The sequence below is a fragment of the Balaenoptera ricei genome, chromosome 11, assembly GCF_028023285.1.
Source record: "Balaenoptera ricei isolate mBalRic1 chromosome 11, mBalRic1.hap2, whole genome shotgun sequence".
In the NCBI taxonomy this organism is placed as follows: Eukaryota; Metazoa; Chordata; class Mammalia; order Artiodactyla; family Balaenopteridae; genus Balaenoptera; species Balaenoptera ricei.
The window spans coordinates 65208038-65235276 of record NC_082649.1 but is presented as its reverse complement, the minus strand read 5'-3'; the positions used below and the strand labels follow the sequence as shown (position 1 = coordinate 65235276).

At 47.9% G+C, this 27239-nt stretch overlaps 2 protein-coding genes across 5 annotated transcripts in view; one reads left to right on the top strand and one right to left on the bottom strand.

The window, feature by feature from the left end:
* The window catches only part of FYCO1 (FYVE and coiled-coil domain autophagy adaptor 1), an 86376-nt gene that overhangs the window by 44238 nt on the left and 14899 nt on the right, over positions 1–27239 (top strand). For 2 of the 4 annotated variants that reach the window (XM_059939423.1, XM_059939424.1), the window contains exon 15: positions 24785–24880. In XM_059939423.1, coding sequence (XP_059795406.1) covers positions 24785–24880 — 96 coding nt within the window. Of the gene's footprint in view, positions 1–4795; positions 5921–24784; positions 24881–27239 lie in introns of those variants that run through there. The other 2 variants (XM_059939425.1, XM_059939426.1) reach the window with 2 other exon arrangements.
* CXCR6 (C-X-C motif chemokine receptor 6) lies at positions 7006–11642 on the bottom strand. Its single transcript, XM_059939431.1, has 2 exons — positions 11577–11642; positions 7006–8052 (listed from the first exon to the last, which is right to left on the bottom strand). The coding sequence occupies exon 2, from the start codon at positions 8029–8031 to the stop codon at positions 7006–7008; it is 1026 nt and encodes a 341-aa protein (XP_059795414.1). The 5' UTR covers positions 8032–8052; positions 11577–11642.

Below are 27239 nucleotides of genomic sequence, written 5' to 3'. Positions count from 1 at the left end.
TGCAAACAGTGCTCGGGGCAGGGTGCCCTTGAGGAGCACCAGGGCTCCAGGAGTAGTCAGTGTTGAGCCTTGTCAGAGAGTTCCTGGGCGTGTCTGTCAGCGGTCCCCCTGATTTCAGCATCTCCAGGAAGGCCTTTCTTGGCTTAGGTGACTGTATTAATCTGCTCAGGCCGCCATAACAAAATACCATAAAAAAAAAAAAAAAATACCATAGACCAGGTGACTTAGACAACAGAAATCTATTTTCTCACAGTTCTGGAAGTCCAAGGCCAAGGTATCGGCAGGTTTGGTTTCCTGAGGCCTCTCCTTGGCTTGCAGACAGCTGCTATCTTCCTGTCTCTTAACATGGTCATGCCCGCTATGCATGTGCCACCCATGTCTCTCTGTGTTCTAATCTTTTCTTCTTATAAGGACACCAGTCAGATTGGACTAGGGCTCACCTTATTGGCCTCATTTTAACTAACTTACTTATTTTAGGTCTTATCTCCAAAAACAGTCACATTCTGAGGTACTGGGCATTAAGACATCAACATATGAATTTAAGGGGGGGACACAATTCAGTGCATAAGAGCAGCGTTGGCTGGGCTGCTATAGCCACGCTCAGAGCAACGCACTGCTCTTTAAAAACCGTGTTCATCTTTTGGAACCACTCATCAGGCTTGGTAATGGTGCCACAAGATTAATTTCTGTTGTCTCAAGTAGATGTTTCTCTCAGAAGTCCTCTTTTTTTTTTGGCTGCGCCGTGCAGCATGCAGGATCTTAGTTCCCTAACCAGGGATCGAACCCGTGCCCCCTGCAGTGGAAGTGGGGAGTCTTAACAACTGGACTGCCAGGGACGTCCACCCCAAAGTTCTAAAAGCAATAAAAATATAACCAAGTTTGTTACCCAGTGCTCTGTGGAACCCGAGGGACTTTCCCCTCCCCCAGCCCATGCCTGCCCCATCACCAGTATCTTGTGCTGCTCTTAATCAGTGACCCAGACCCACCAAATGTTCCCGATGCCGCAGATGGACAGCATCAGGCACAGGGGCGTCCTTTAGTACCGGCTCTCCATTGGCCCTCTCATTTTTCTGGGCCAGCTCTTTTCCAACAAGGCCTGTGAGGAGAGTCTGCAATGGCTAATTTCTAAATATATGAAGTAACTGTACAAAGTGCCATTGTATTAAAGTGTCAAGAGTTTAAGCCAGGGGACCCATGGGAAAAGTCAGGTTCCCCTCCATGGCAGCCTTGCTTGGTGTTTCTCGGCCCCTGTGGGTCTGGCTTGACTGCGGTTCCTGCAGCAAAGCACTGCCTGTTTAGAAGCTCAAGGGAGAATTGACATGGCTCCTGTGTCCAGACGTTCGTTGACTCACTTTCCATCCAGTTAGGGAGTTTTGTGATGCTCCTGCCGACTTGTATTGAGATCTCTGTTCCTTTATTCCTGCCCAGAGTTCAGAGGAAGGGCTGTCAGATTTATCATCCAGGATTTCTGCTGCTGCGTGGGAGGAGATGCACTTAATCTTCGGGAGGTTCTCAGCGCAGGAGATTTTAGGCTCAAGTGTATGTCTCCATACTCTTCTGTTCTCTTGCTTGAGGGTGACTGACCTTGCCTCATGGATAAAGCCAGCCCCATCACCCAACCCAAGAAAGCCTCTGCTCACTGTGACCACGGGCCCTTTCTTTTCCTTCTGAAGCCTTTCCTGGCTGCGTGAGCCTCCAGCGTTCTCCCCAACCCCCATGGTTCAGTGGTCCCCAGGGCACGTTCTGTTGCATTTGCACTAAGCCATACTCATGCCGTCGTCACCTGGCAACTCTTCACTGACTGTGCCTCAACTGCCGGCCAGGTGGGTGGGTGGGTAGGGGGTCCGGGGAGCAGGACCGGAAGCTCAGGGCCTGGGAGGATGACCTTGGGCTGTCACCTGCATGAGGAAGTGCCGCCCTGCAGCTCCCTCTTCCCTTCACCTTTCACCTTCCCCTTTCTCAGTAGGAACAAAAGCAGAAGGTCTTCTGACCGCTGACAAATAAGTGTGTTTTTGGTCATGGGAAATCAGGAAGCGGTTCAAGGAAAGGAAACTGCCAGCATGCTGGCCTGCGGCCTCCAAGGGAGATCCAGGGCTAACGGATGGACCTGCAGTCCCCATGCATCATCTGTTTGGGTGAAGGGCCAGCCCTCCAAGTCAGTTCAGGGCCTGCCTTGTCTCACACCTTCCTTGTGAGTTAGCCGAAGACAGACCCCCGTGTCTCTGGTGGCTTTTTCTTATGTTCTTTTTCTTCCTAAGCTTAGGACCAATCAAAACCACCAGGAGTCTGAGAAACTCAGACAGGTTTGGTGGGGTGGGGGGGTGAGGGGTTGGTATAGAGCCTGGGTTTGTGTATACATCCCTGCCAAGACACTGAGAGAAAGAAATCAGCAAGTCCAAAAGAAGAAGTGGTCCAGGAGGGGTTAAAGGCTGTGAAAGCCCTGATGAGGGGGGGAAGGAGGCTGCCTGGAGGCAGTGTCTGTTGAGCACTTTCCCTGTGGAGCAGCTTTTGCACGTGACCTCACTTAGTCCCTGCCCAACCCTTCAAAGAGTAGGGATTATGGTCCCCATTTTACAGGTCAAGGTACTGAAGCTCAGGAGGGCAGGTAACTTGCTCAGGGTCAGGGGGCTGTAAGTGTTAGCACTGAGCTTTGTGCCCAGAACCCCTCCCTCCAGTCCACAGGCACGAGATTCATTTTGAAGAGTACAGCCCTCTTCTCCTGGTCCCGTTTCCCTATCTTCACATCAAACACCTGCCCACCTTCCCTGCCTCTTTGTCCATTCCTCCCCCGCCACACACACACATTCTCAGGACAAACACAGTTGTCTGCCTTGGCCCTCCTGGCCGTGATGGGACAGGAACAGGTCCCAGAATCCAGGCTCTCGGGGAGACCTGGCAGGATCCCGCAGATCCCTAAGCAGCCTCCCAGAGCCCCCTGCACGTGACTCAGGAGCACAGCCCGCCTCAAGTGGAGGGGCGATATTCTCCAGAACCCTGCAGGTGTGCACACCCCTCCCCACAGTGACCCAGGCCCACCCTCAGCCATCTCCCTGACCAGGTGCCCAGCTGTTCTCAGGACCGAGGCAGGCAGAGGAGGAAAGAAACTGTCCTCCAGCAACAGGCCTGGCCTTGGGTCCCTTGGCCTCTGCTCTGCTTCCAGCAGCCATTCCCTCCTCCAGGCCCGGCCTCCCTTCTCAAGCAGACCGTGCCGATGAAGAGCTTGAGGTCCAGAGTCAGACACTCCTGGTCTGCTGCCTCCAGGTTCCCTGGCTTTGAGCACCGCAGCCCGCAAACTCAGTTCCCTCCCTCGTACAGAAGAGACAGGGATGGCACCTCTAGGGTTGTTAGGAGGATCAGACAGAAATGATGTGGAAAGCCTTCCACGGAATTGCGTGGTTTTGGTGATGTTTTCCCTGAGCTGTGAGGTCAAGGGCCACACTGTGGTGTCTACTGCCACGGGCCCTGGTTCCTTACATCTCGTAGCTCAGTTGTGTTCGCCAACGAAAATCCCGCCAGATGCCCAGATGATACTGAGCTCAAACTCACGCACAGAGACTGTCCCTGACCCACAGAGCATCTTTGCCAGTACTTGCTTTAGAACAGGTGCTCTGTGGTCAGAGTGCTTCGGGGATCTGTGGCAGGTTTATCACCAACCAGGAGATACAATACCTGGTATCTGAAACCGAGAACAGGATATAGTGATAACGGTTAAGGTTAGAAAGCCACCTTGTGCTTGGGTTAACCTAGCATCTCCGCCTTCAGACAAGTACAGAGTTGTCAGGTACCCCGGGCCGTCTTAGCCAACATTTGGGGGAAGAGAAAGAGGTTATTCACCGGGGTTCCAGCCCTAGCTCTGCTGTGTGAGCTTTGGCAGGTAGTAATGTCTCTGAACTAGTTTTCTCATCTGGAAAACAGGGATGATAGTACCAGGCGTCCTACCAAACGGCATTGGGAGTTACCGTGGACCACAAAGGGCTGGGCCTGTGGAAGGGGTGCTGCCCTGAGAGAACAAGGCTAGAGCCAGCGCCCCGGCCACTCCTGGGCCCTGTGCTCTTTGCTCCGCCTCCACCCCTCCAGTATGGGCAGCTTCTGTTTTTTCTCTCCTGCAGCACCATTTCCTCAGTCCAGAATGCTCACTGAGAATCCCAGGCTTCTGGCTCCAGGGAGCCCCTGGAATCAGGTTCACCCTGTGTTCACCGCATCTCGGACAGTGTGGCCGTCATGGCCTCTAACTGCCCCACCCCCGGCCTGCAATTGCAGGGAAGCTGGTGGGGGAGGAGACCCTGAGGCCGCACGTGAGGCCAACTGGACTCACCCAGGGTCCACACCCAGCCTGACCCCCTCCCGCCAGTTTCCCCCACACCCTAGGCTGCTTACGCCAAGCACTGGTGCGTGGGAGCAGAGGGGAGAGCCAAGGGGAGAAGGGCGGGTCTGAGCTTGTGCTCCATGGGGCTGTCTCGTGGATGAGTGAAGTCGAGAGTGAAAGCCTTGTTTGGGCTGTGCCAGTGTCTGTTGCCTGTAATGGTGTGTACCCAGGAGGGCTTTGGGAAAAAGATCTCTACTCCCAAATGTGAGCGGGTGAGGGCCCAGAGAGTAGGGCCAACGAGTGACTGGGGAGGCAGAGAAGGTGAAAGAAGATTCAGCTGCTGTGCTTTTCCTCAGGACAGGCAGGCAGGTCCTCCTAAGCTGTGGAAGGGCCAGTGCAAAACCTTCTTGCAAGGAGCCTGGAGAGAGGGCACATAATAGGCCTGGGATGGGGCATGGCCTGATGGGTGCCTGGTCTCCTTTGACTCAGCCAGGCAGGCACCGTTCGGGGAGAACCCAGCAGTCCCAGCAGCCGCCCCTCTGTTGCCGTGACCAGCAGCCCCCAGCGTGGCTTGGAGTGCACTGTCCGTGCCTCACAGCGCTCCTGGAAGGAGGGCCGTCGTCAGCTCGTGGTGTGGATGGTGAAACGGGCTTGAGGAGGCTGCGTGGCTTGTCCCGGGATGGACAGATGTGGAGCTCTCCCCGGGGCAGTGTCTGAGTCACCCCAGAGCCCTACTTTTCCCATCCCACCACACTGCTTTCCTCCGTGGGGACACATGGAGAGGCCGCAGGGCCCCTGGCTCCCCGACTCTTCACTCCTTCCTTCCTAGTTAGGGCCTCTGCCTCTTGTTCTGGGACATTGTTGGGGAGGCCAGGGGCTCGTGGCCCCTCTACCAGAAGTGCTCAACATTAAGGTGACAGCACAGAGGAGGGTGACCAAAACTCCCCCTCTGAAGCCAACGTAAACAAGTTGAAAGTCAGCCTTGACTCCATGAAAAGGGCAGGATTTAGTGTTTGAGGAGCACTGGGTAGTCCGTGCGGCCTCAGCACAGTAAAGCCGCTCTCCCCGTCGGTGCATTTAGGCACGTGTATGAAACAGTCGGTGGCCCTGTGGGCCCTGCAAGGCCGGCCTGTGCGCAGCTGGACTGTGCCGTGCACCTCTGGAAGGCACGAAGCCGACCGGCCCACGCCCCGCCAGTGCACAGAGAAAGGCAGGCGGCTAACGTTTTGTGTGGCTGGTTCTTGAGAGAATAACAACTACCACCGTTTTGGGGGCCCTTCCTCCCACATATGCAAACCGTGCTAAGTGTTTGTGTGCACCCTCTCCAGTCCTCGCACGCCTGCCCTGAGAGGTGGTACTGTTACGGTCCACGTTTCACCAAAGTGGAAGTGATTAAGAGATTACCAGCTGGTCTTACCCACTCGTGACGCCGGTCTGTCCAAGCTGCAAAACCTCACTGTTCAGCCCTTTCTGGCCCACCTCCCTGAGCGCTCTTCTTAGCTGTTGTCAACAGGTTCTCCATATTTCAGTGAGTGATTTTGTGACATGTGAGCCAAAAAGGCCACTTTAAGCCTGTTGAGCAGGTTGCTGGGATCTAATAAACATGCACAAACAAATGACTGACATTTAAAACTCTGCCTCGTTCTGTGACCACATCTCAGAGGTAACAAATGCACCTCTCGTTCTGGGCAGGAGGTTGAAGCCACAGTTGTTATCATTGGTGTACTGATAGAGCAGTGCCCTGAAAGTTGACAGTTTTAACTTATTTCCTGTGCTCTGAGCCCACAAGTGATCACTTTTGGTATATTCAGGAATACCACAGTAAGGTGGAATGTGCCTAAGGATAAAAGTAGTTTGGAGACTTTTAAAAAGTTTTATTTCTCAGTCATGAAAATCATGCTCTTTGAGATGTGTGTGTGTGTATTATATATACATTTATATATGATTTGTGTGTGTGTGAGGCATTGGGTAAATTCAGGTTTAAATGAGCAAACCCACCAAAGATCCATTTCAGAGGTGCTCCTTAGACTCATGATAGTCTTAAACTCAGCTTTGCACATTTTTCTAGCATTCTGTGGCCCACTGGAATCCTCAGCCGACCCTAATTTGCTTTGGCCCATTCATATTCCCTGGTGCTAGTCCTTCCAGGATTAATCAAAGAGAACATAAAGCACCTATCTATATAAAACCAAACCCACAAGGCGTGGCAGAACCTGAGCTCATTTCTGTTGGGTGCCTGGTGATGGAGGTCTGAGTCACAGTGTCAGCACTGGTTTTCATGGCTGCTTTAATCTCCCCTGCTTCCCAGTCGGCAGAAGAATCTTCTGAACTTGGGAGCCCAGAGTGTCACCTGCCATCAAGACCTTTGTTGGCCAGGTCCCCCTCTTCAACCCTTAGTCCCAGTTCCATTCCCACTGAAGGAGAACCTGGGGTCTTGAGAATCACACGTCATTCCCTGGTGTCAGTATTCTCGGGGTAGAGGAAAGAAAGCCCTGGCAGCTTTCAGACTCCCCTTTGAGCCTTAGGCCTGGGTGTAAAAGAAGAGAGCACAATCTGCGCATGCCTGAGAAGAAGCATCCCACCCCAGCTGCACCATTTGGTAACTTCTCCGTGAGAATGCTCATGCTATACACAAAGCCTTAGAGGACACAGCCATGCTCCTGTGACTTGCTGAGCAGCCTCTCCAAGCCCAGCAAGGCCTACAGCTGGAACATGCTGGTCGCCTCCATGTTGCGAGAGGCTGAAGCAGTCCTGGAAGTGTCCTCTGAACACTTCCATTGGCTTGAGACACCCAGGTAAGGGAGGCAGCCAGCGTCTTTCACAAGTTTCCAGAAGTTCTTCCGAAACTTCAGGCCAACAAAGGCATAGAGCACAGGATTAAGGCAGGCACGCAGGTAGGCGATGGCCTCTGTCACTGTGATGGCATAGTGAAAGCTGGTCATGGTGTGGTACTCCCAGCTCATGCTGCCGATGAGCTTCACGAGGTTGAAGGGCGTCTGGGTCAGCAGGAACACCGCCACCACCAGGAAGATGATCTTCAGAGACTTGTGCTTCTGGAAGCCTCGGGCCTGAAGCAGGGTCTTGATTATGACTGAGTAGCAGACAATCATGGCAAGCAGTGGCAGGAAGAACCCCAGTGTCATCTGGGTGGCCAGAACCATGGTGGAAATCTCCTCGTTGTGATAGCCGCAGACAGGCTTGTCAAGGTAAAGGACGTTGCCATAGATGATCTGTGGCAAGGAAACCAGCAGGGAAACTACCCAGATGGACAAGCAGATGACCTTACCCCAGGCCATCCGCTTGGCCTGCTGGTTATAGGCCTTGGTGGCCTGAACCACTGCAATGAAGCGGTCCATGGTGATGCAGGTGAGGATGAGCATGGACGTGTAGAAGTTCAAAGTGTAGATGCCCAGCAGGGTTTTGCACATGACGTTGCCAAAGACCCACTCATGGATGCCTGCATAGGCCCAGAAGGGCAGAGTACAGACGAACACCAGGTCAGCCAAGGGCAGGTTCATTAGGAACACGTCCGTCAGGCTCTTCAGCTTCTGGTAGAAGATGTATATGACCAGCACCAGGGAGTTCCCCACCAGGCCACAGATGAACACCACCACATACATGCAGGGCAGGAAGAACTTGCTGAACTGCAGGAAGTGTTCGTGCCCCTGGCTGCTGTCATTGGAAGCGTTGAAGAACCCGGGGTCTCCATAGTCGTACTCGGCCATGGTGTCTGTTCTGATGGACCCCTGGGAGTCAAACCACAGGAATTATATATATTTGGGGCTGAGGGTGATCCCTCCTGTCTTCCCACTGTCCCATTGCCCACAGCTAGGGGGCAGATAGTCACCTCCTAAACCCACCCACTGTTCTGCTCAGTAACAGCCCAGTATATTGGGGACAACCAGTTCTGAGGGGAAACTGCTCAGACAGGAGGAGGAACGCTTCACTGGCCCTAAAATTCTCAGGATCTTACCCATCTGGGAGACAGCACATAACTGACCCCACCCACATTCCATAAAATCCTGTGCTCAATGGCCTTGGAAGCAAAGGTCACCACGTGGTGAGCTGGGGACTGTGTCCTTTTGGAAGAGCTGCGCTGCTCTTCAGTGGGGGGGCTGTGTTCATCTGCCCATGCCTAGCAGAAGGTGCCCACCCAGCCTGTGCCCCATCTTCTGTTAAGTTGGCCCCTGGACTACGAATTGTGAGAGCTAAGGCAGTATCCCCCTTCCAGAGGGTCCACCATCAAGGAGACTCCTGGAGACCAAGAGGTGTTTGGGCCTTTCTGCCTGGGTGGGCCGTCCATCCTGCCTCGCCTTGCCGTGATGGGAAGCCAGGGCAGGGAAGAGCCCAGGCTGCCCAGTGCTTTGGCTGAGCGGCTTTCTGACCAGGGAACTGGGCAGTTTTCCTCACGCCCAACCCCAGCTTTCCCCTTCATCATCTGTCACAGTGTATGACATTCCACCCTCAGGGCCTCTTTGATCTTCAGGAATCTCTTACAAGGTAGGTTCCCCCAGAAGGGAACATTGCTTTAGCTTTTATGACCAGCAGTGTAGGGCTGAGGGGTCTCCTTTAACACACGGAAGAGCTGATTGAAATGGGACGTCAGGTGGGTGGGCTACCGCAGCAGGGCTGGCGGCCAGCCTTGCGGTGGGGCTACTTATAGCAAAGACCAAATAGCTGTCTTTCTTGCCTGGGGGTCCCAGCCCTTCAAGGGTATCACTTCCCTCTGACCCTTCTCTGGGCCCTGTGACCCTGCTGGGGACCATGGACCAGACACGGGTGATATAATCTGTGGTGTGGGAGTAGGGGCAGCTGCGGCAGCATCGGCCTTGGAGGGCCAGGTCAGTACCTGCCACTGTCCTGCAGGTACTCAATATGCAGGGACTCTTCCAGTGAGCGGTGCCATATCCCACTGGCACCTCAAGGAAATGTTTAAGAAGAGCAGGCATTTGGTTTAGCAAAGTCAGAATATCAACCGGCCAGACAAGGGGGTGTAAAAGGAGAGATGATCTCTCCTTTCTGGTCTCCTCGGAGACTTTTCTTTTCCTGATGCTGGATCCTGACAGGAAGGGATGTCAGCCCTGCTGCCACCTTGGTATTTCATGGGCTCAAAGCACCCTTTCTCTCCAAGGAAGGACCTTGTCTTTGGGCTAAGACTACTCAGTGAAAAGTCCCTCCTCCTGGACCACAAAATGTTAGCTCTCTAAAAGTGAAAGGCCAACCCATAGGCATTGTACCCCACCAGCTCTGGGCTGCTGGGTTAAGTGAGTCAGATGATGCTGTGTGTGTGTTACTGCTTCACATGGGGACAAAAACATATTCTTCATCATTTAGAATGTGACACTGAAAGTAATATCAGATCTCCATTATTGTTTGACTTACTCTTGGCCTTTAAAAAAAATTCTCCTGGGACTTCCCTGATGGCGCAGTGGTTAAGAATCCTCCTACCAATACAGGGGACACGGGTTTGATCCCTGTTCCGGGAAGATCCCACATGCCGCAGAGCAACTAAGCCTGTGTGCCACAACTACTGAGCCTGTGCTCTAAAGCCTGCGAGCCACAACTACTGAGCCCACGTGCCACAACTTCTGAAGCCCGCGTGCCCTAGAGACCGTGCTCCGCAACAAGAGAAGCCACCGCAAGCAATGAGAAGTCCGCACACCACAACAAAGAGTAGCCCCCGCTCGCCACAACAACAGAAAGCCCACTCAGCAACAAAGACAGCCAAAAATAAATAAATAAATAAATAGATTAATTAATTAATAATTCTCCTACTAAGGCTGTTGCTGCATCCTTAGGCTGGCATTGCAGTTTCCTCAAAGGACCCATGCAAATTCATTTGTAATAATTGGTAAACTAAACAGTGTTTAACAGATTGGGACTGCACAGTTCTGTGCAGATCGAGTATTAAAAATTACTTTCCCTTCTAGAAATATTAAAACCATTTGTTTCTTTATTTTCTCTAACCAAAGTCCTATGTTGATTTGTGAAAATTAGAAAGAAAGTAATATGTACAACTTTGGAAATAGTGTCTGATAATAAATAAATAAGCAAAGTATAATTTAGGCATAAAACAGAATATGACTGAAATGTTTAGGAAGTGCCTTTAATGATTTTGGAAAATGCAATACATTTAAAAAAAATTTTTATTGGAGTATAGTTGATTGACAACGTTGTGTTAATTTCAGGTGTACAGCAAAGTGAATCAGTTATGTGTGTATAACTGATACATATATATAACTGATATATATATATCAGCTATATATATATCACTGAGATATATATATATATATATATATATATATATATATATATATATATATATATTATATATCTATATCTCCACTCTTTTTTTTAGATTCTTTTCCCATATAACTCATTGCAGAGTATTGAGTAGAGTTCCCTGTGCTATACAGCAGGTTCTTACTAGTTATCTATTTTACATATAGTAGTGTGTATATGCCAATCCCAATCTCCCAATTTATCCCTCCCCACTCCCCAAAAATGCAATATAATATTGGCTGTTACTATTACAACGAAAAGATGACAAAGTGAATGTAAAATTGATCATGATTCTCAGCCTTCTTTGATCATAAACCCCTTTGAGAGTCTCATTAAAGCTGTAGCTCTTTTCCCTCAGTAATAATGTACAAACATGCCTGCAACTCCGGGGGTTCATGAACTCTTTAAATCCCTCTGCCCCATATTCTATAGACTTTGTTTACAAATCTGTGATAAGCTATATGATTTTGACTATATTTTTTAAAACATAGAAAAATGATCAGATTTTATCAGCAGTTCACCCCTGGCTGGTAGAATTAGGGGTGACTTATTTCCATTCCTCCTTTATACTTTTCTGTATTTTCTGAAGTTGCTACAGGTGTATATTGCCATATATGGAGAAAAGAAAGTAAACCGTAATCTAAGATAACAGCCTGTCTTATAAAATGGAAAAGAAAAACAGAAAAAGAGATTAGTCAATGAACACACACAGTGACTAGACTCTCCTTATCTCCTGGGGAGGGTCTAATTATGCCATTACTATCAGCATCATCTTACAAGCATCATCTTACAGAACCAGGTTAAGTCATAATCCTCTCCTCGGACCCTCATGGCAGCAAATAACAGAGATGGAGTTTGAGCCAAGGGCAGTTGAGCTTGAAAGCCTGGGCATTTGACACCATACCGTGCTGCAGGCAGGACTCTGACAATCCCAACCACCTGGAGTTAGCCCCTCTTTTAACTATAAAGAAGAAGACCAATGACTCACCAGTAGAGATGCTCTTTCAGTTTGTTCCTGAGATGAGGTTGCTCACAGCAGCAAGGTCGGCCTCTGCCTCTCTCATGTGGTCTGTGTTTCCGTTGAGTGATTTTTAAGAGCTCTCGGTTGATGATAGGAGACCCAGCCCTTCCCCATCTTGCAGCTCAGAATCCACATGACCAGCCTGCACCCATGTAATTTGGGGGTCAAAGAGACGAAGCAGTGGCTCTGATGCTGCACACCCCCTGCAACCTGGCTGGGGTCTTACTCTTTTGCCAGGATCCAAGAGGGTTTTAATTTGTAAACTGAAGGGGAGCAATATGCAGTGTCTGGTAGTCCACTGAAGATGGTGGCATTTGTACCCTAAAATTATTTCATTCACTAGTCGTATGTCTCTTTGGAGCAGTTTGGGTCTGGACCAATGCAAAGTCGATGCTATGGCCTGGGTTCCCTGTGTGCCTGCAGCTCCAATATACGTGACAGCCCTGATCCTCATACCAGTCCTGCAAGTAGGTATTACACCATTTTATAGATGAGAATACAGAGGACTGTAGCCAAAGAACAGCCCCACGGACTCACAGCTAATAACTGCCACTTCCAGGATACAAACGCAGGTCTCCATCATTGCCAGACCAGTGGACCAGATGGCTTCTAGATGATGGGTCTGCCAGAGGGCCAGACACAGCCCTTCCTCCTAAACCCACACCACTCAGACAGGGCTCACCGCCCTGCTTGTCCAGGCTAGAATCAACAGTGAACAGGCTGAACCAAATACTGAAGGTCAAAGCACCCATCTTCCTGAAGGAAATCTTCTGAGACAAGACATTCCTTCACAGTCAGCCAGCCTGACATCTTGGAATCTTTAAGCTTTGAGAGATGAGTTTTTCCCAGAGACAAACCAACCGTGTCACTTAGGACCAGTTCACAGGGTGATGTTAGAAGGGGCTGAACTTTGGCAGACACACTGGCTCAGCCATGCTCGTCCCTCTCAGCAATCGCTTATCCTCCGTGGGGAAAAACAGGCCTCGGCCCGGTGCCCTCCGTGACCACGTACATGCTTGGGAAGGAGGGGTGATGTGTGTCTTAGAGAGAGCGTGACCATACTTGTCATAACCATTCTCCAGTGGAAAGTTCTCTGATGGAAAACTTGCAACTAAATTAGAGGATAAGAGCCCTTCACAATTTGGGGGCCAGAATTTTATTTCAACCACTTTACAAAGTGCCTTCTGTTGTCTTCCAATTTGTAGTGCTCATTGCTTTTCTTTGAAACAAAACTCTGAACTACTTAAGGGCAAGTACCCAACCATATGTCTTGGGGTTTTCCCAGAATATGCAAACATTTCCGAAACAGAATTGGGGGAGAGTAAAAGGGCTGTGGCAGCCGTGCCCCCCGCAGATTCTCTCAGAAGTCAGACTGTGTTGACCTGCTTCCTTTTGCTGAACACCTGGCATTCTGGAGCCATGGCCCTGCTTGGGACGGCAGTTCCAGGACGCAGGGATGGGGCAGTTGCTGCTGGTAGAGGAGTAACTGCCAGGCGGTGGTGGGTGGCGGCGGCTGTGGAGGATGAGTTGGAAAAACCCTCAGAAAAGCAGCCTAACCAGAGGGCAGTGGGCGGCAGGTCAGTGGTGAGGACGGGCATGTGGGTCTGCGTGTTTTGGTCAGCCCATAGTTACCAAGTAATCAGAAATCAACACCAGAAGCTATCTTCTTCACTTGGTTTTTAGGCAAAAAGGAAAACAATGACTAAAAGGAAAACTACTAGGAATTTAATAGTAAAATAGAAAGATGCGCCCAAGCCCCACAGTGAATGTGGCCCACCGTGTGGCTCAGCCTCTCCTTCCAAACCCGAGCTGTTCAGTAGAGCCTTCTGAGATGACAGGCGTGTCCTGTGTCTGTGCATCCAACATAGCGGGCACTAACTCCTGTGGCTATTAGGCACTCGAAGTGTGGCTAGTGCAACCACAGAGCCAAGCATTTAGTTTTGTTTTAATTCTGATGAATTTGAATTTAAGCAGCCACATGAGGCCAGTGGTACTGTATTGAACAGGGCAGTTGTAAACCAAAGACTTCTCCAGTTCACAGGAGACCCCGTGTCACAGGCAGAGCAGCACTCCTAACCGTGCTGGCTTAGCAAGGCGGAGGGGTGGATGGAGCCCTCTGGGGAAGGCTGTCAGCAGGACACTCAGGCCGTGAGGCTCTCTGGGCTCCATTCCTTCCTCAGCCAACCTGAACAGCCAGGGAATCTGCTCCTTGGGCAACTGGCAGAATTGAAGTTAAAGAAAAAAGAGGCTAAGGTGTTGTGATTTGTGACAGGAGAATACTGTATATTACAGTTGCAGAGAGCAAGCTGGAGGGACCTCACCTGTGACCCCTAGTCCAGGCAGGCGTGGACCCCTGGACTGCGTTGCTGGGGACTTCCTCAGCGTCCTTGCCTGTGGTCACCACTTTATTCTTACTTGGTTCCGAAGTGGAGCAAGCCTTGGTCACGTCCTTGGGGACATTTGGGACAGAAGACCACCTTGGCTGTGTGCATGACAGGTGCCCAGGCCAAATGTGGCAGGTGTGGCCAAGATGACCACCCTGATAGGGTGGAGCAAGTTGACAGATACACGTGCCTTAGGACAGTTCAGCTCGACTGACCACAGGCTCAGTGACAGAAATTCAGATGGACAGGAAGGGATGACGTGCCATCAGCCATGAGAGGCCACCATAGCTAGCAGTAGGCTCCCATGGCCAGAGTAAGGGGAGGAGGAAGGTCACTTGTGGGCAGTGACTTTGTCTTGCATCTTTTCTGAGGGAAACACCTCAATGGCAACAAAAGGAGATAGGGTGCCCCCTAGTGGCCTTATCTTTGTTCCCCGTCATTCTCAAAACTTAAAAATCCTTTGACATCTTCCAACAGAGTTGCTTGAACATTTTCTGCTAAATCCCACAGTCAGAAATTTACATGACTACCCAGGTGTGTATGTGTATAGACAGAGTCAAACAAGAGCCTCATAAAGCAATACTTATCCTTACCACATTGCAATATAGTGCAAAAACGCGTTCATATTTTCTATTATATCCTATTTCTTTTTTTTTTTTTTACCCTTTTATAGGAACATTTTTGCAAAAGCATCAGAGTACACCCAGAACTGTCTGTAAATGACAAAAGACTTAAAAATCACCACGGTTAAAGATCTGATCAAAGTTCATAATAATGCAATTGACAAGGAAATTTAGTTATTTCTGAGATACACATTTTAAAATAATAACTAGAATTATGACTTATAACATTATACCAGAACATATAAGATTTTTAGGAATTTCATGTAATGTCTGAAACATTTATATTAACATATTTCCATGCAAATAACCCAAAGAAAGTTTAGTATTAGATTTTTGGTTTTTGTTTATTTTAATTTTTTAATTTTATTTTAATTTTTTTATACAGCAGGTTCTTATTAGTCATCAATTTTATACACATCAGTTTATACATGTCAATCCCAATCGCCCAATTCATCACACCACCATCCCCACCCCCCCGCGGCTTTCCCCCCTTGGTGTCCATACGTTTGTTCTCTACATCTGTGTCTCAACTTCTGCCTTGCAAACCGGTTCATCTGTACCATTTTTCTAGGTTCCACATACGTGCGTTAATATACGATATTTGTTTTTCTCTTTCTGACTTACTTCACTCTGTATGACAGTCCATCCACATGGACCAGATCCATTCACATCTCAACAAATGACCCAATTTCGTTCCTTTTTATGGCTGAGTAATATTCCATCGTATATATGTACCACATCTTCTTTATCCATTCATCTGTCGATGGGCATTCAGGTTGCTTCCATGACCTGGCTATTGTAAATAGTGCTGCAATGAACATTGGGATGCATGTGTCTTCTTGAATTATGGTTTTCTCTGGGTATATGCCCAGTAGGGGGATTGCAGGGTCATATGGTAATTCTATTTTTAGTTTTTCAAGGAACCTCCATACTGTTCTGCATAGTGGTTGTATCAATTTACATTCCCACCAACAGTGCAAGAGGGTTCCCTTTTCTCCACACCCTCTCCAGCATTTGTTGTTTGTAGATTTTCTGATGATGCCCATTCTAACTGGTGTGAGGTGATATCTCATTGTAGTTTTGATTTGCATTTCTCTAATAATTAGTGATGTTGAGCAGCTTTTCATGTGCTTCTTGGCCATCTGTATGTCTTCTTTGGAGAAATGTCTATTTAGGTCTTCTGCCCATTTTTGGACTGGGTTGTTTGTTTCTTTAATATTGAGCTGCATGAGCTGTTTATATATTTTGGAGATTAATCCTTTGTCCGTTGATTCGTTTGCAAATATTTTCTCCCATTCTGAGGGTTGTCTTCTCGTCTTGTTTATGGTTTCCTTTGCTGTGCAAAAGCTTTGAAGTTTCATTAGGTCCCATTTGTTTATTTTTGTTTTTATTTCCATTACTCTAGAAGGTGGATAAAAAAAGATCTTGCTGTGATTTATGTCAAAGAGTGTACTTCCCATGTTTTCCTCTAAGAGTTTTATAGTGTCCGGTCTTACATTTAGGTCTCTAATCCATTTTGAGTTTATTTTTGTGTATGGTGTTAGGGAGTGTTCTAATTTCATTCTTTTACATGTAGCTGTCCAGTTTTCCCAGCACCACTTATTGAAGAGACTGTCTTTTCTCCATTGTATGTCCTTGCCTCCTTTGTCATAGATTAGTTGACCATAGGTTCGTGGGTTTATCTTTGGGCTTTCTATCCTGTTCCATTGATCTATATTTCTGTTTTTGTGCCAGTACCAGATTGTCTTGATTACTGTAGCTTTGTAGTATAGTCTGAAGTAAGGGAGTCTGATTCCTCCAGCTCCGTTTTTTTCCCTCAAGACTGCTTTGGCTATTCGGGGTCTTTTGTGTCTCCATACAAATTTTAAGACATTTTGTTCTAGTTCTGTAAAAAATGCCATTGGTAATTTGATAGGGATTGCATTGAATCTGTAGATTGCTTTGGGTAGTATAGTCATTCTCACAATATTGATTCTTCCAATCCAAGAACATGGTATATCTCTCCATCTGTTGGTATCATCTTTAATTTCTTTCATCGGTGTCTTATAGTTTTCTGCATACAGGTCTTTTGTCTCCCTAGGTAGGTTTATTCCTAGGTATTTTATTCTTTTTGTTGCAGTGGTAAATGGGAGTGTTTCCTTAATTTCTCTTTCAGATTTTTCATCATTAGTGTATAAGAATGCAAGAGATTTCTATGCATTAATATTATATCCTGCAACTTTACCAAATTCATTGATTAGCTCTAGTAGTTTTCTGGTGACATTTTTAGGATTCTCTGTGTATAGTATCATGTCATCTGCAGACAGTGACAGTTTTACTTCTTCTTTTCCAATTTGTATTCCTTTTATTTCTTTTTCTTCTCTGATTGCCGTGGCTAGGACTTCCAGAACTATGTTGAATAATAGTGGTGAGAGTGGACATCCTTGTCTCGTTCCAGATCTTAGAGGAAATGCTTTCAGTTTTTCACCATTGAGAATGATGTTTGCTATGGGTTTGTCATATATGGCCTTTATTATGTTGAGGTAGGTTCCCTCTGTGCCCACTTTCTGGAGAGTTTTTATCATAAATGGGTGTTGAATTTTGTCAAAAGCTTTTTCTGCATCTATTGAGATGATCATATGGTTTTTATTCTTCAATTTGTTAATATGGTGTATCACATTGGTTGATTTGCGTATATTGAAGAATCCTTGCATCCCTGGGATAAATCCCACTTGATCGTGGTGTATGATCCTTTTAATGTGCGGTTGGATTCTGTTTGCTAGTATTTTGTTGAGGATTTTTGCATCTATACTCATCAGTGATATTGGTCTGTAATTTTCTTTTTTTGTAGTATCTTTGTCTGGTTTTGGTATCAGGGTGATGGTGGCCTCATAGAATGAATTTGGGAGTGTTCCTTCCTCTGCAATTTTTTGGAAGAGTTTGAGAAGGATGGGTGTTAACTCTTCTCTAAATGTTTGATAGAATTCACCTGTGAAGCCATCTTTTCCTGGACTTTTGTTTGTTGGAAGATTTTTAATCACAGTTTCAATTTCATTACTTGTGATTGGTCTGTTCATATTTTCTATTTCTTCCTGGTTCAGTCTTGGAAGGTTATACTTTTCCAAGAATTTGTCCATTTCTTCCAGGTTGTCCATTTTTTTGGCATAGAGTTGCTTGTAGTAATCTCTTAGGATGCTTTGTATTTCTGCGGTGTCTGTTGTAACTTCTCCTTTTTCATTTCTAATTTTATTGATTTGAGTCCTCTCCCTCTTTTTCTTGATGAGTCTGGCTAATGGTTTATCAATTTTGTGTATCTTCTCAAAGAACCAGCTGTTAGTTTTATTGATCTTTGCTATTGTTTTCTTTGTTTCTATTTCATGTATTTCTGCTCTGATCTTTATGATTTCTTTCCTTCTGCTAACTTTGGGTTTTGTTTGTTCTTCTTTCTCTAGTTCCTTTAGGTGCAAGGTTAGATTGTTTGTTTGAGATTTTTCTTGTTTCTTGAGATAGGCTTGTATAGCTATAAACTTCCCTCTTAGAACTGCTTTTGCTGCATCCCATAGGTTTTGGATCGTCGTGTTTTCATTGTCATTTGTCTCTAGGTATTTTTTGATTTCCTCTTTGATTTCTTCAGTGATCTCTTGGTTATTTAGTAACGTATTGTTTAGCCTCCATGTGTTTGTGTTTTTTACATTTTTTTCCCTGTAATTCATTTCTAATCTCATAGCATTGTGGTCAGAAAAGATGCTTGATATGATTTCAATTTTCTTAAATTTACTGAGGCTTGATCTGTGACCCAAGATGTGATCTATCCTGGAGAATGTTCTGTGCGCACTTGAGAAGAAAGTGTAATCTGCTGTTTTTGGATGGAATGTCCTATAAATATCAATTAAATCTATCTGGTCTATTGTGTCATTTAAAGCTTCTGTTTCCTTATTTATTTTCTGTTTGGATGAACTGTCCATTGGTGTAAGTGAGGTGTTAAAGTCCCCCACTATCACTGTGTTACTGTCGATTTCCTCTTTTATAGGTGTTAGCAGTTGCCTTATGTATTGAGGTGCTCCTATGTTGGGTGCATATATATTTATAATTGTTATATCTTCTTCTTGGATTGATCTCTTGATCATTATGTAGTGTCCTTCCTTGTCTCTTGTAACATTCTTTATTTGAAAGTCTATTTTATCTGATATGAGTATAGCTACTCCAGCTTTCTTTTGATTTCCATTTGCATGGAATATCTTTTTCCATCCCCTCACTTTCAGTCTGTATGTGTCCCTAGGTCTGAAGTGGGTCTCTTGTAGACAGCATATATATGGGTCTTGTTTTTGTATCCATTCAGCAAGCCTTTGTCTTTTTGGTTGGAGCATTTAATCCATTTACGTTTAAGGTAATTATCGATACGTATGTTCCTATGACCTTTTCTTAATTGTTTTGGGTTTGTTTTTGTAGGTCCTTTTCTTCTCTTGTGTTTCCCACTTAGAGAAGTTCCTTTAGCATTTGTTGTAGAGCTGGTTTGGTGGTGCTGAATTCTCTTAGCTTCTGCTTGTCTGTAAAGCTTTTGATTTCTCTGTTGAATCTGAATGAGATCCTTGCCGGATAGAGTAATCTTGGTTGTAGGTTCTTCCCTTTCATCACTTTAAGTATATCATGCCACTCCCTTCTGGCTTGTAGCGTTTCTGCTGAGAAATCAGCTGTTAACCTTATGGGAGTTCCCTTGTATGTTATTTGTCGTTTTTCCCTTGCTGCCTTCAATAATTTTTCTTTGTCTTTAATTTTTGCCAATTTGATTACTATGTGTCTCGGCGTGTTTCTCCTTGGGTTTATCCTGTATGGGACTCGCTGCGCTTCCTGGACTTGGGTGGCTATTTCCTTTCCCATGTTAGGGAAGTTTTCAACTATAATCTCTTCAAATATTTTCTTGGGTCCTTTCTCTGTCTCTTCTCCTTCCGGGACCCCTATAATGCGAATGTTGTTGCGTTTAATGTTGTCCCAGAGGTCTCGTAGGCTGTCTTCATTTCTTTTCATTCTTTTTTCTTTATTCTGTTCTGCAGCAGTGAATTCTACCATTCTGTCTTCCAGGTCACTTATCCGTTCTTCTGCCTCAGTTATTCTGCTATTGATTCCTTCTAGTGTAGTTTTCATTTCAGTTATTGTATTGTTGATCTCTGTTTGTTTGTTCTTTAATTCTTCTAGGTCTTTGTTAAACATTTCTTGCATCTTCTTGATCTTTGCCTCCATTGTTTTTCCGAGGTCCTGGATCGTCTTCACTATCATTATTCTGAATTCTTTTTCTGGAAGGTTGCCTATCTCCACTTCATTTAGTTGTTTTTCTGGGGTTTTATCTTGTTCCTTCATGTGGTACATAGCCCTCTGCCTTTTCATCTTGTCTGTCTTTCTGTGAATGTGGTTTTTGTTCCACAGGCTGGAGGATTGTAGTTCTTCTTGCCTCTGCTGTCTGCCCTCTCTGTCCTATTTCTTTTAATATTCGTCATAACTTACTAAATTGATTCACAACTGACATAATGGGTCATGACCCACAGTTTGAAAAGCCATTGAAAGGAGACTCTGTGTCCCTAATCATTGCCTTTGAGACTGCATCACCCACCCATGCACACTCCCACCTCCACCCATCTCCCTTTCCCACCTAACAAAGCTCCCCCATGCAGGGCCTCAGCCAGGACTAGCAAGGGTTGCAGGACCTACTCTGGTAATAGGGTTGTCTGTGTTGTGATGGTCAGAGAGGTGGGGAGATGGAGGAGGAGAGGGAATAAAAGATTAGGACATCTTGGGGTTTTTTTGGCTGCACCCCACAACTTGTGGGATCTTAGTTCCCCAACCAGGGATTGAACCCGTGCCCCTTGCAGTGGGAATGCAGAGTCCCAACCACTGGACCACCAGGGAATTCCCGACATCTTTTATTCTTAATGTGGGTATATTGAGAGAACCAACCACAGTTTTCAGAGTGCATTTCATCATATGTTATTTATCTTTCTCATTTATGGTACTTGCACTTTGCACAAGGATGAGAGCAAATGAAACGAGGCAGGCCTGAGTGGCCTTGGGCCTGTCTCCTGTCCCCTGGCCCCTGCCTCATTAGCCATCAAGTGGAGTTGGACTGGATGGTCCTTTGAGCTTCTTCTCGCACTGACATTCTTTGATGGGGGTGGGGGAATCTGGAAGCCAGCGATTGGAAGATGAACAAGAAAGAGGTGTTGGACAGGAAGGAGGTCAGAGGTGGGCTGGGCTGGGGAGAAAAAGGAGTGACAAGGCTTGCCCTTGGTGGCAGCAGGCACTTTAGGACATGTTCTTGCTGCACCTTCCCTGGGAAGAGTGGGGAAGGCTGAGGTCAGGAGCTGCCGACCAGAGCGAGCCCACCTCTTTCCCAGCCAGTAAAACGCCTTCTCCAAGGCCTTTGAAACTTACAGCCTTTTTAAGCCAGCAGAGCCTGGAGTCCATCCACTTCCATCTCCTCCCATTTAGAAAGGAGAAATCTGAGGTCTCAGAGGAGGAAAGGGCTCACCCAGAGTCACAGTCATAAAGCCAAGACTGGGACCACCTTGGAGTGATACCCGCCCTCCCCTGAGCCATACCACCTCCCCTGCCCTCTGGAACCACAGTGAGCTCCAGCCAGAGGGAGCCCACTGCTTAGGCCTCAGCGCTGAGGGCGAGGTGTTTGTGAGGACGGGCTCTCCCACCTGCCGTGGGCTGATGTAGACTGTGCACAGACAGCCCCGGCCTGACACCTGAGCGCTAGCGGGCGTCTGATTACCTAGGCAGCCCTGGAGGCCCCCGGGCCAGCCGCCACCTCCACCCCCTCGCAGCAGCGCCCTGAGCAGCTTGTCACAGCCAGCGGCCTCAGCACTCCAGCAGTAGACAGGAGCGAGGCCGGGAAGCGGGGCCATATGGCGGAGCGAGCAGGCGTGATGTCCAGCTGTCTGAATGAAGCCAAGTCTCAAGCTCAGAGATTTCCAGAGAGGCTGGAGGCCTCCCCCTGTGCAGTGCTGTCCTCCAGACAGAGAGGCTTTGTAAGTTGGCGGCGAACAGTCTGCTTTGTGTCTGAGAAAATCCTGTTCGAGGTGGAGGTGCTGCAGTTTGTCCCCAGGTGTGGCTTTGCTAACCCAGCGTCTGCCACTCCATGTGTGACTCGGGGTCTTCCTCCTTCAGGATCTGTTGCTGATTCCTTTCTTGATTTCATCAGCATTACCTCTGCCCTTTTATCCTGAATTTACACGCTAACGATTTACGCCCCCATGTATGTTTTTTAGCAAGTAGCACAGACATTCTTTGGTTCCGGCACACGGCAGTGACCTGGCCTTTGGGACGGGGAAAGCCCAGCCACAGCCCCTGCTTGCAAAGAGCTTGTGGACCAGGGGGAGATAAGACCCAAAAGCAGATAGGCAAAGCCCAGCGTGACCAGGGCTGTGACGCGTGGGTGGCGGGGAGGAGTATGGGGTGCAGGAGCATGGGGGGTGGGAGCGAGCTGCAGGTGCCGCGTCTGTCACAGCCCCTGGGGTGACGCCACCAGTCACTGACCCCAAACTCTTGGTGCATCGTGGTTGCTGCAGGTACACTGCATGTTGCACAGATATTCCTGCCCCCAGGGTTGAGTGACAGCCAGGACAGGCTTAGGCGAGACTCACTGGATTTTGCCAACTCTGAACCACCCCTCTTCACATCCGCATGAAGAACACCTGGGTGCTCCAGGGACCTTCCCAGGGTCCTACTGACTGAGTGAGGAGCCTCAGGCCTCAGACACAGGACGTAGACTTTGGGGGACGGTATCTGCTGCCCCTCTCCATGGGCGGGTTGTGCGTCTCTGCCCATTGTTAGGGCCTCTCCCTGTGGAAGGATGAGCCTCATGCCCCTGCTGTGGCGTGTTTGGCCACGGGACCCACCAGGCAGTGAAATGTGAGGAGCAGTGTGGTGAGAACCATTTCTGAGCAGAGGCGATGGCCGCCACCTCCAGGCAGAAGCTCTGTGAGCATTAGGGTCTGGCTACCCACTGTGCTCTCTTGTATTTCTCATGTTCCAGAGATGATGTGAGGTCCCAGGCTCACCTGAGCTCTGGGATTCAGGGTCTGTTAACTCCCTGGGAAAGCTGCAGAGCCCCTCCCCAGGCATCACACCTGGCCGCAGCCCAGATAGCGCTCTCAGAGAAGCACACCAGTTTTCCAGCATAAGTTGTAGGTCCACTCTAGGGGCAGCCGTGAACTTGGTGCCCAAGTGGGTGTGAGGGTAGGTGAGGAGGGCCATCTGAGCGCCTGGTCTGGACGCTTGCTGTCAGCCGCTGACCTTGCGTGTGCCACTGTATGTGCTGAGGCCTCCTTCCAGGCAGGCCGCAGCTGTCTGTCCCTGCCTCAGATGGAGCGCGTCTGTGGGGTAGGGCCCATGCCCACCTCACGTGTCCTGTGCAGTGCTGGGCCGCCACCTCAGGACCCGCTCAACAGTAGGCAAGGTGAGGGTAGGGCAGGTCTGAGTTCACACAAGTTCACACGGGGCCTCAGAGGTTGAGTGAATGTGCCTGGGGGCCAGGCTGGTGAGAGCCCAGGGGTGTGTGTAGGGGGTGGGATGGGGGAGCAGAACTGGGTGAGGGCATTTTGGGGACTACTGACCTCACCCCAGAAACATCTGGGGAGAGCCTGCCAGGACAGTTGAGAAGGGAATTATCACAGCATTTTGGGAAAAAGCCATGCTGCTCAGGAGATCGTCCTCATTAACCCCTTCCCACAGGGCAAATCAACAAATCATTTCCCTTTCCTGGACCTAGGGTCTTCTCAGGCAGCATTGGGCACTGGAGCTGGTTGGGTTTGAGATCCCTGAGCTCATATAAGCGATTGGCCGCACTGGGCGTGGGACCCAGCAAGATGAGCACTGAGCTGGAGTCAGGGTGTCTGATTCTGGCCCTGCCTCTCAAGACCCGCCTGGGCCTCTGTGTCCCCATCAGTGAAGTGTGGGCAGTGCTCCGAGGAGCAGCAACTCAGCAGGGGTTAAAAATGTTCCATGGGAACGCTAGAGTTAACATTTAATAGATGTCTTGGGACTTCCCTGGTGGTCCAGTGGTAAAGAATCCGCCTTCCAATGCAGGGGACTCGAGTTTGATCCCTGGTCAGGGAACTAAGATCCCACATGCCGTGGGACAACTAATCCCGCGTGCCACAACTACTGAGCTCGCGTGCGTCAACTAGAGAGCCTGTGCGCCACAACTACAGAGCCCACGCGCCCTGGAGCCTGCGTGCCACAACTAGAGCGAGAAAACCCTCACGCCACAACTAGAGAGAAGCCCTGAACGCTGCAACTAGCGAAGAGCCCGCACACCGTTAACAAAAGATCCCGCATGCCTCAACAAAGAAAGATCCCGCATGCCTCAACAAAGATCCTGCATGCCTCAACAAAGATCCTGCATGCCTTAACAAAGATCCCGTGTGCCACAACTAAGACCTGACGCAGCCAAAAAAATAAGGAAAATAAATATTAAAAGAAAATTAATAGATGTCTTTACTGCAGGACATCTCAGAGCCTTGAATTTACTGTTTAAGAATGCCATGAGTTTCTAAGAAAGAGTGCAGGGTTCCCCTCCCTGGCAGTGGTGTTCCACAGAGCACACTTTGGGAACCATGGCACCCTGTACTGCCAGGCAGCTCCTACAGCTGGTTCTCCGCACAGCAGACAGTGGGTTGTGAGGGAAGGGGAGGTGTGGCGTGGATCTGCCCTCTTTGTATGAGTCTCTGTCCCACAGCCTCCTCAGGCCATGCCGCTTCCTGCCTCATCAGCTCTGGGTGCCTGTCCTTGTTCCCCAGAGATGGGCCAGAGCAGGCTCGTCTAGTCAGGGACTGGCGCTGAAAAGGCAGCATCAGTGGTGCTGGAAACTTACCCCGTGGCTGTAGCTCTGCTGGCGTGGGACAGGAGGGTGGTCCATTTGTGCTGTGGTCACCCATCCCACGCCCACTGGGAAGACATTGGGGAAGTCACTGCAGCCCTGTTGTCTTCCCTCCCCACCCTGCCTGCCTGGGCCTGGCCCCCATGGCTCTCCACCCTCAGAGTCTGCGGGGCCTCTGTCCTGGCCTCCATGATTGAAGGGTTCCCCGTGCGTTCTGAGGTTGGCTACCAGACTCCAAGACTACGGGCTTCAGGATGCGGGACCCTGTGTGCTGATAGCTAATTGGCTGTGTTCTCGTTTGTGACATTTCAGGGACACCACGTCAAACTCGCTAACCCCTGAGGACACTGAAGACATGCCCGTGGGGCAGGATGCTGAAATCTGCTTGCTGAAGTCGGGAGAACTGATGTAAGTGACGGGCCCCCAAGCTGGACTTCCCAGGGTGTCACTTTTGGGGAGGAGGAACACCAGAGGAGGCCTGGCCTTCCGGTGTCCCAGCTGGAAAGCACCCCAGAGGCTCAGACTTGGCACCCATGGTGGTTTTCAAGTTTGTGCTTCTTTTTCTTTTTCTTTCTTTCTCTTTCTTTCTTCCTTTCTTTCTTTCTTTCTTTCTTCCTTCCTTCGTTCCTTCCTTCCTTTCTTTCTTTTGTAAAATTTATATACAGTTAAGGTCCCCATTTATAGTGTACAGTGCTTGGATTTTGACAAGTAATACAGTGTAATCACCAGGCATCTGCCAGCCCCCACATCGAGCTCTGCCAGTGGCTTTACAGTCTCAGGCCTCAGCACCCAACCAGCTCCACTCCCAAGTCTGCCAAAGAGGAAACCTAGGTCCAGAAAAGAAAATTGACCGGAGTGAAGATATAGAACAGTTCCATCACCCCAAAAACTCCCCTGTCCTTTTATACTCATCCTTCCCTCACCCCTATGTCCTGTGTTCTTCCTTTTTGAAAATAACTTTATTTTCTTATTGTAAGAAAATTTTCCTTGTAGAAAATCAGGAAACAGAGATAAGCAAACCACTTTGCATATAGCCTTCCAGTCTTGTTTATACTAATATACCTAATTTTTCAACATAAACAAATATCCTACATCTTATTGCACAGTCTTTTTAAACTTAATCTTGTATGAGTATTTCCCCATATCATTCTTTTTCTCCAGTGTTGTGACCAATGGCTGTATGATTGCATTATGGTCATTGAGTACATTCAGTCACTCATTCACAGATATTTATCCAGCACCTACTATGTGCTAGATACTGTTCTAGGTCCTTAGAGCACATCAGTGAACAAAGCAAGCAAAGATTACTGCCCTCATGTTCACTTTACATTCCAGCAGGGGTGACAGACAATAAACATCAGTAAATAAGTAAATTATATAGTATGTTACAAGGTGGTGCTTGCTTTGGAAAAGAAACAAAGAGTAGGATGAGGGGGGAAGGGTTGCAATTTTATTTTTTCTTAATTTTTTAAATTAGTTATCTATTTTATACGTATTAGTGTATATATGTCAATCCCAATCTCCCAGTTCATCCTACCACCACTGCCATCACCACCACCCCACGCCCGCTTTTCCCCCTTGGTGTCCATACATTTGTGGGGTTGCAATTTTAAATAGAAAACGCTAAGAAGGTAAGACTTGAAGGAGTTTTCATGCAGATATGCGAGGGAACAGCATTCAGGCAGAAGGAACAGTCAGTGCAAAGGCCCTGGGGCAGGATGGTGTCTGGTATGTTTAAGGAATAGGGATAGGGTCAGTGTGACTGAAGCAGAAAGAGGGAAGGAGACTGGGTCAGAGAGGGAACAGGGCCCACATCACATCAGGCCTTCTTGGCCATTGTAAGGACCTTGGCTTTTAATCTGAGGGGAATGGGAGCTTTACAATTAGATTTGGAACAGATGTGTGACTTAATATAATTTACATTATAAAAGGGGTCACTCTAGTTGCCATATGGAGAATGACTATGAAGGGACAGAAGTAGGGAGACCAGTTGAATTTACATTTATGATGTGAGTCTTATGGACAACAGACTTCTTTTATTTAAGATTGTATTTGAGCAGAGATGGCAAACCCTTGATTTCTTTTTATTAGCATCTCCTTTGGCGAGACTGAGTATTGTCCTCTCACTGAACAGATGAGGTCTAGAAAGGTAAAAAAGATTAAAGACACAATCCAAGTAACTCGGTGCAAGGGGAGAATTCTGGAATGTAAAATTATGAAATGACCCAGCATCAGTGGGGCACCCTGTCAGAGTAAGTAATGCAGCAAGATTTCCATGTTGTGAGAGACCTCTTTTCCAAAATGGACCCTTCTGCCTACTTGCACATTCTTGAAAATTGTAAATATTGGACAAGACCTTTTTTTACTATAATTAGCAATAAAGCTTAAATTAACACATGGGAAAATGGTCCATGGAATTAAATTTTTACACAGGTGAATGACCTATATCAGAGCTGTTCCTTAGAGCATTTTGGTTTTCTAATCATTGATTAGTCTTCTCATTTGCAAAGCTTGGGGAGTATTCCCATCCACCTCTACGCCTTTGGAGCCAACAGAATTCTTAGCGCCACCACTTATTTGCTGTGCAGTCTTGGGCAAGTTACCTACCCTCTCTGAGTTTTGGTTTCCGCCCCTGTGTTAAAGGGGACAGTAATATTTTTGTCCATGAAAGGCAGTTTGGTGTAGTAGAAAGGCAATGGCTTTGGATCAGACCTGTATGGACCTGGATAGAGTTGCTTAGTCTTTTTGAATCTTAGCTTCCTTGTGT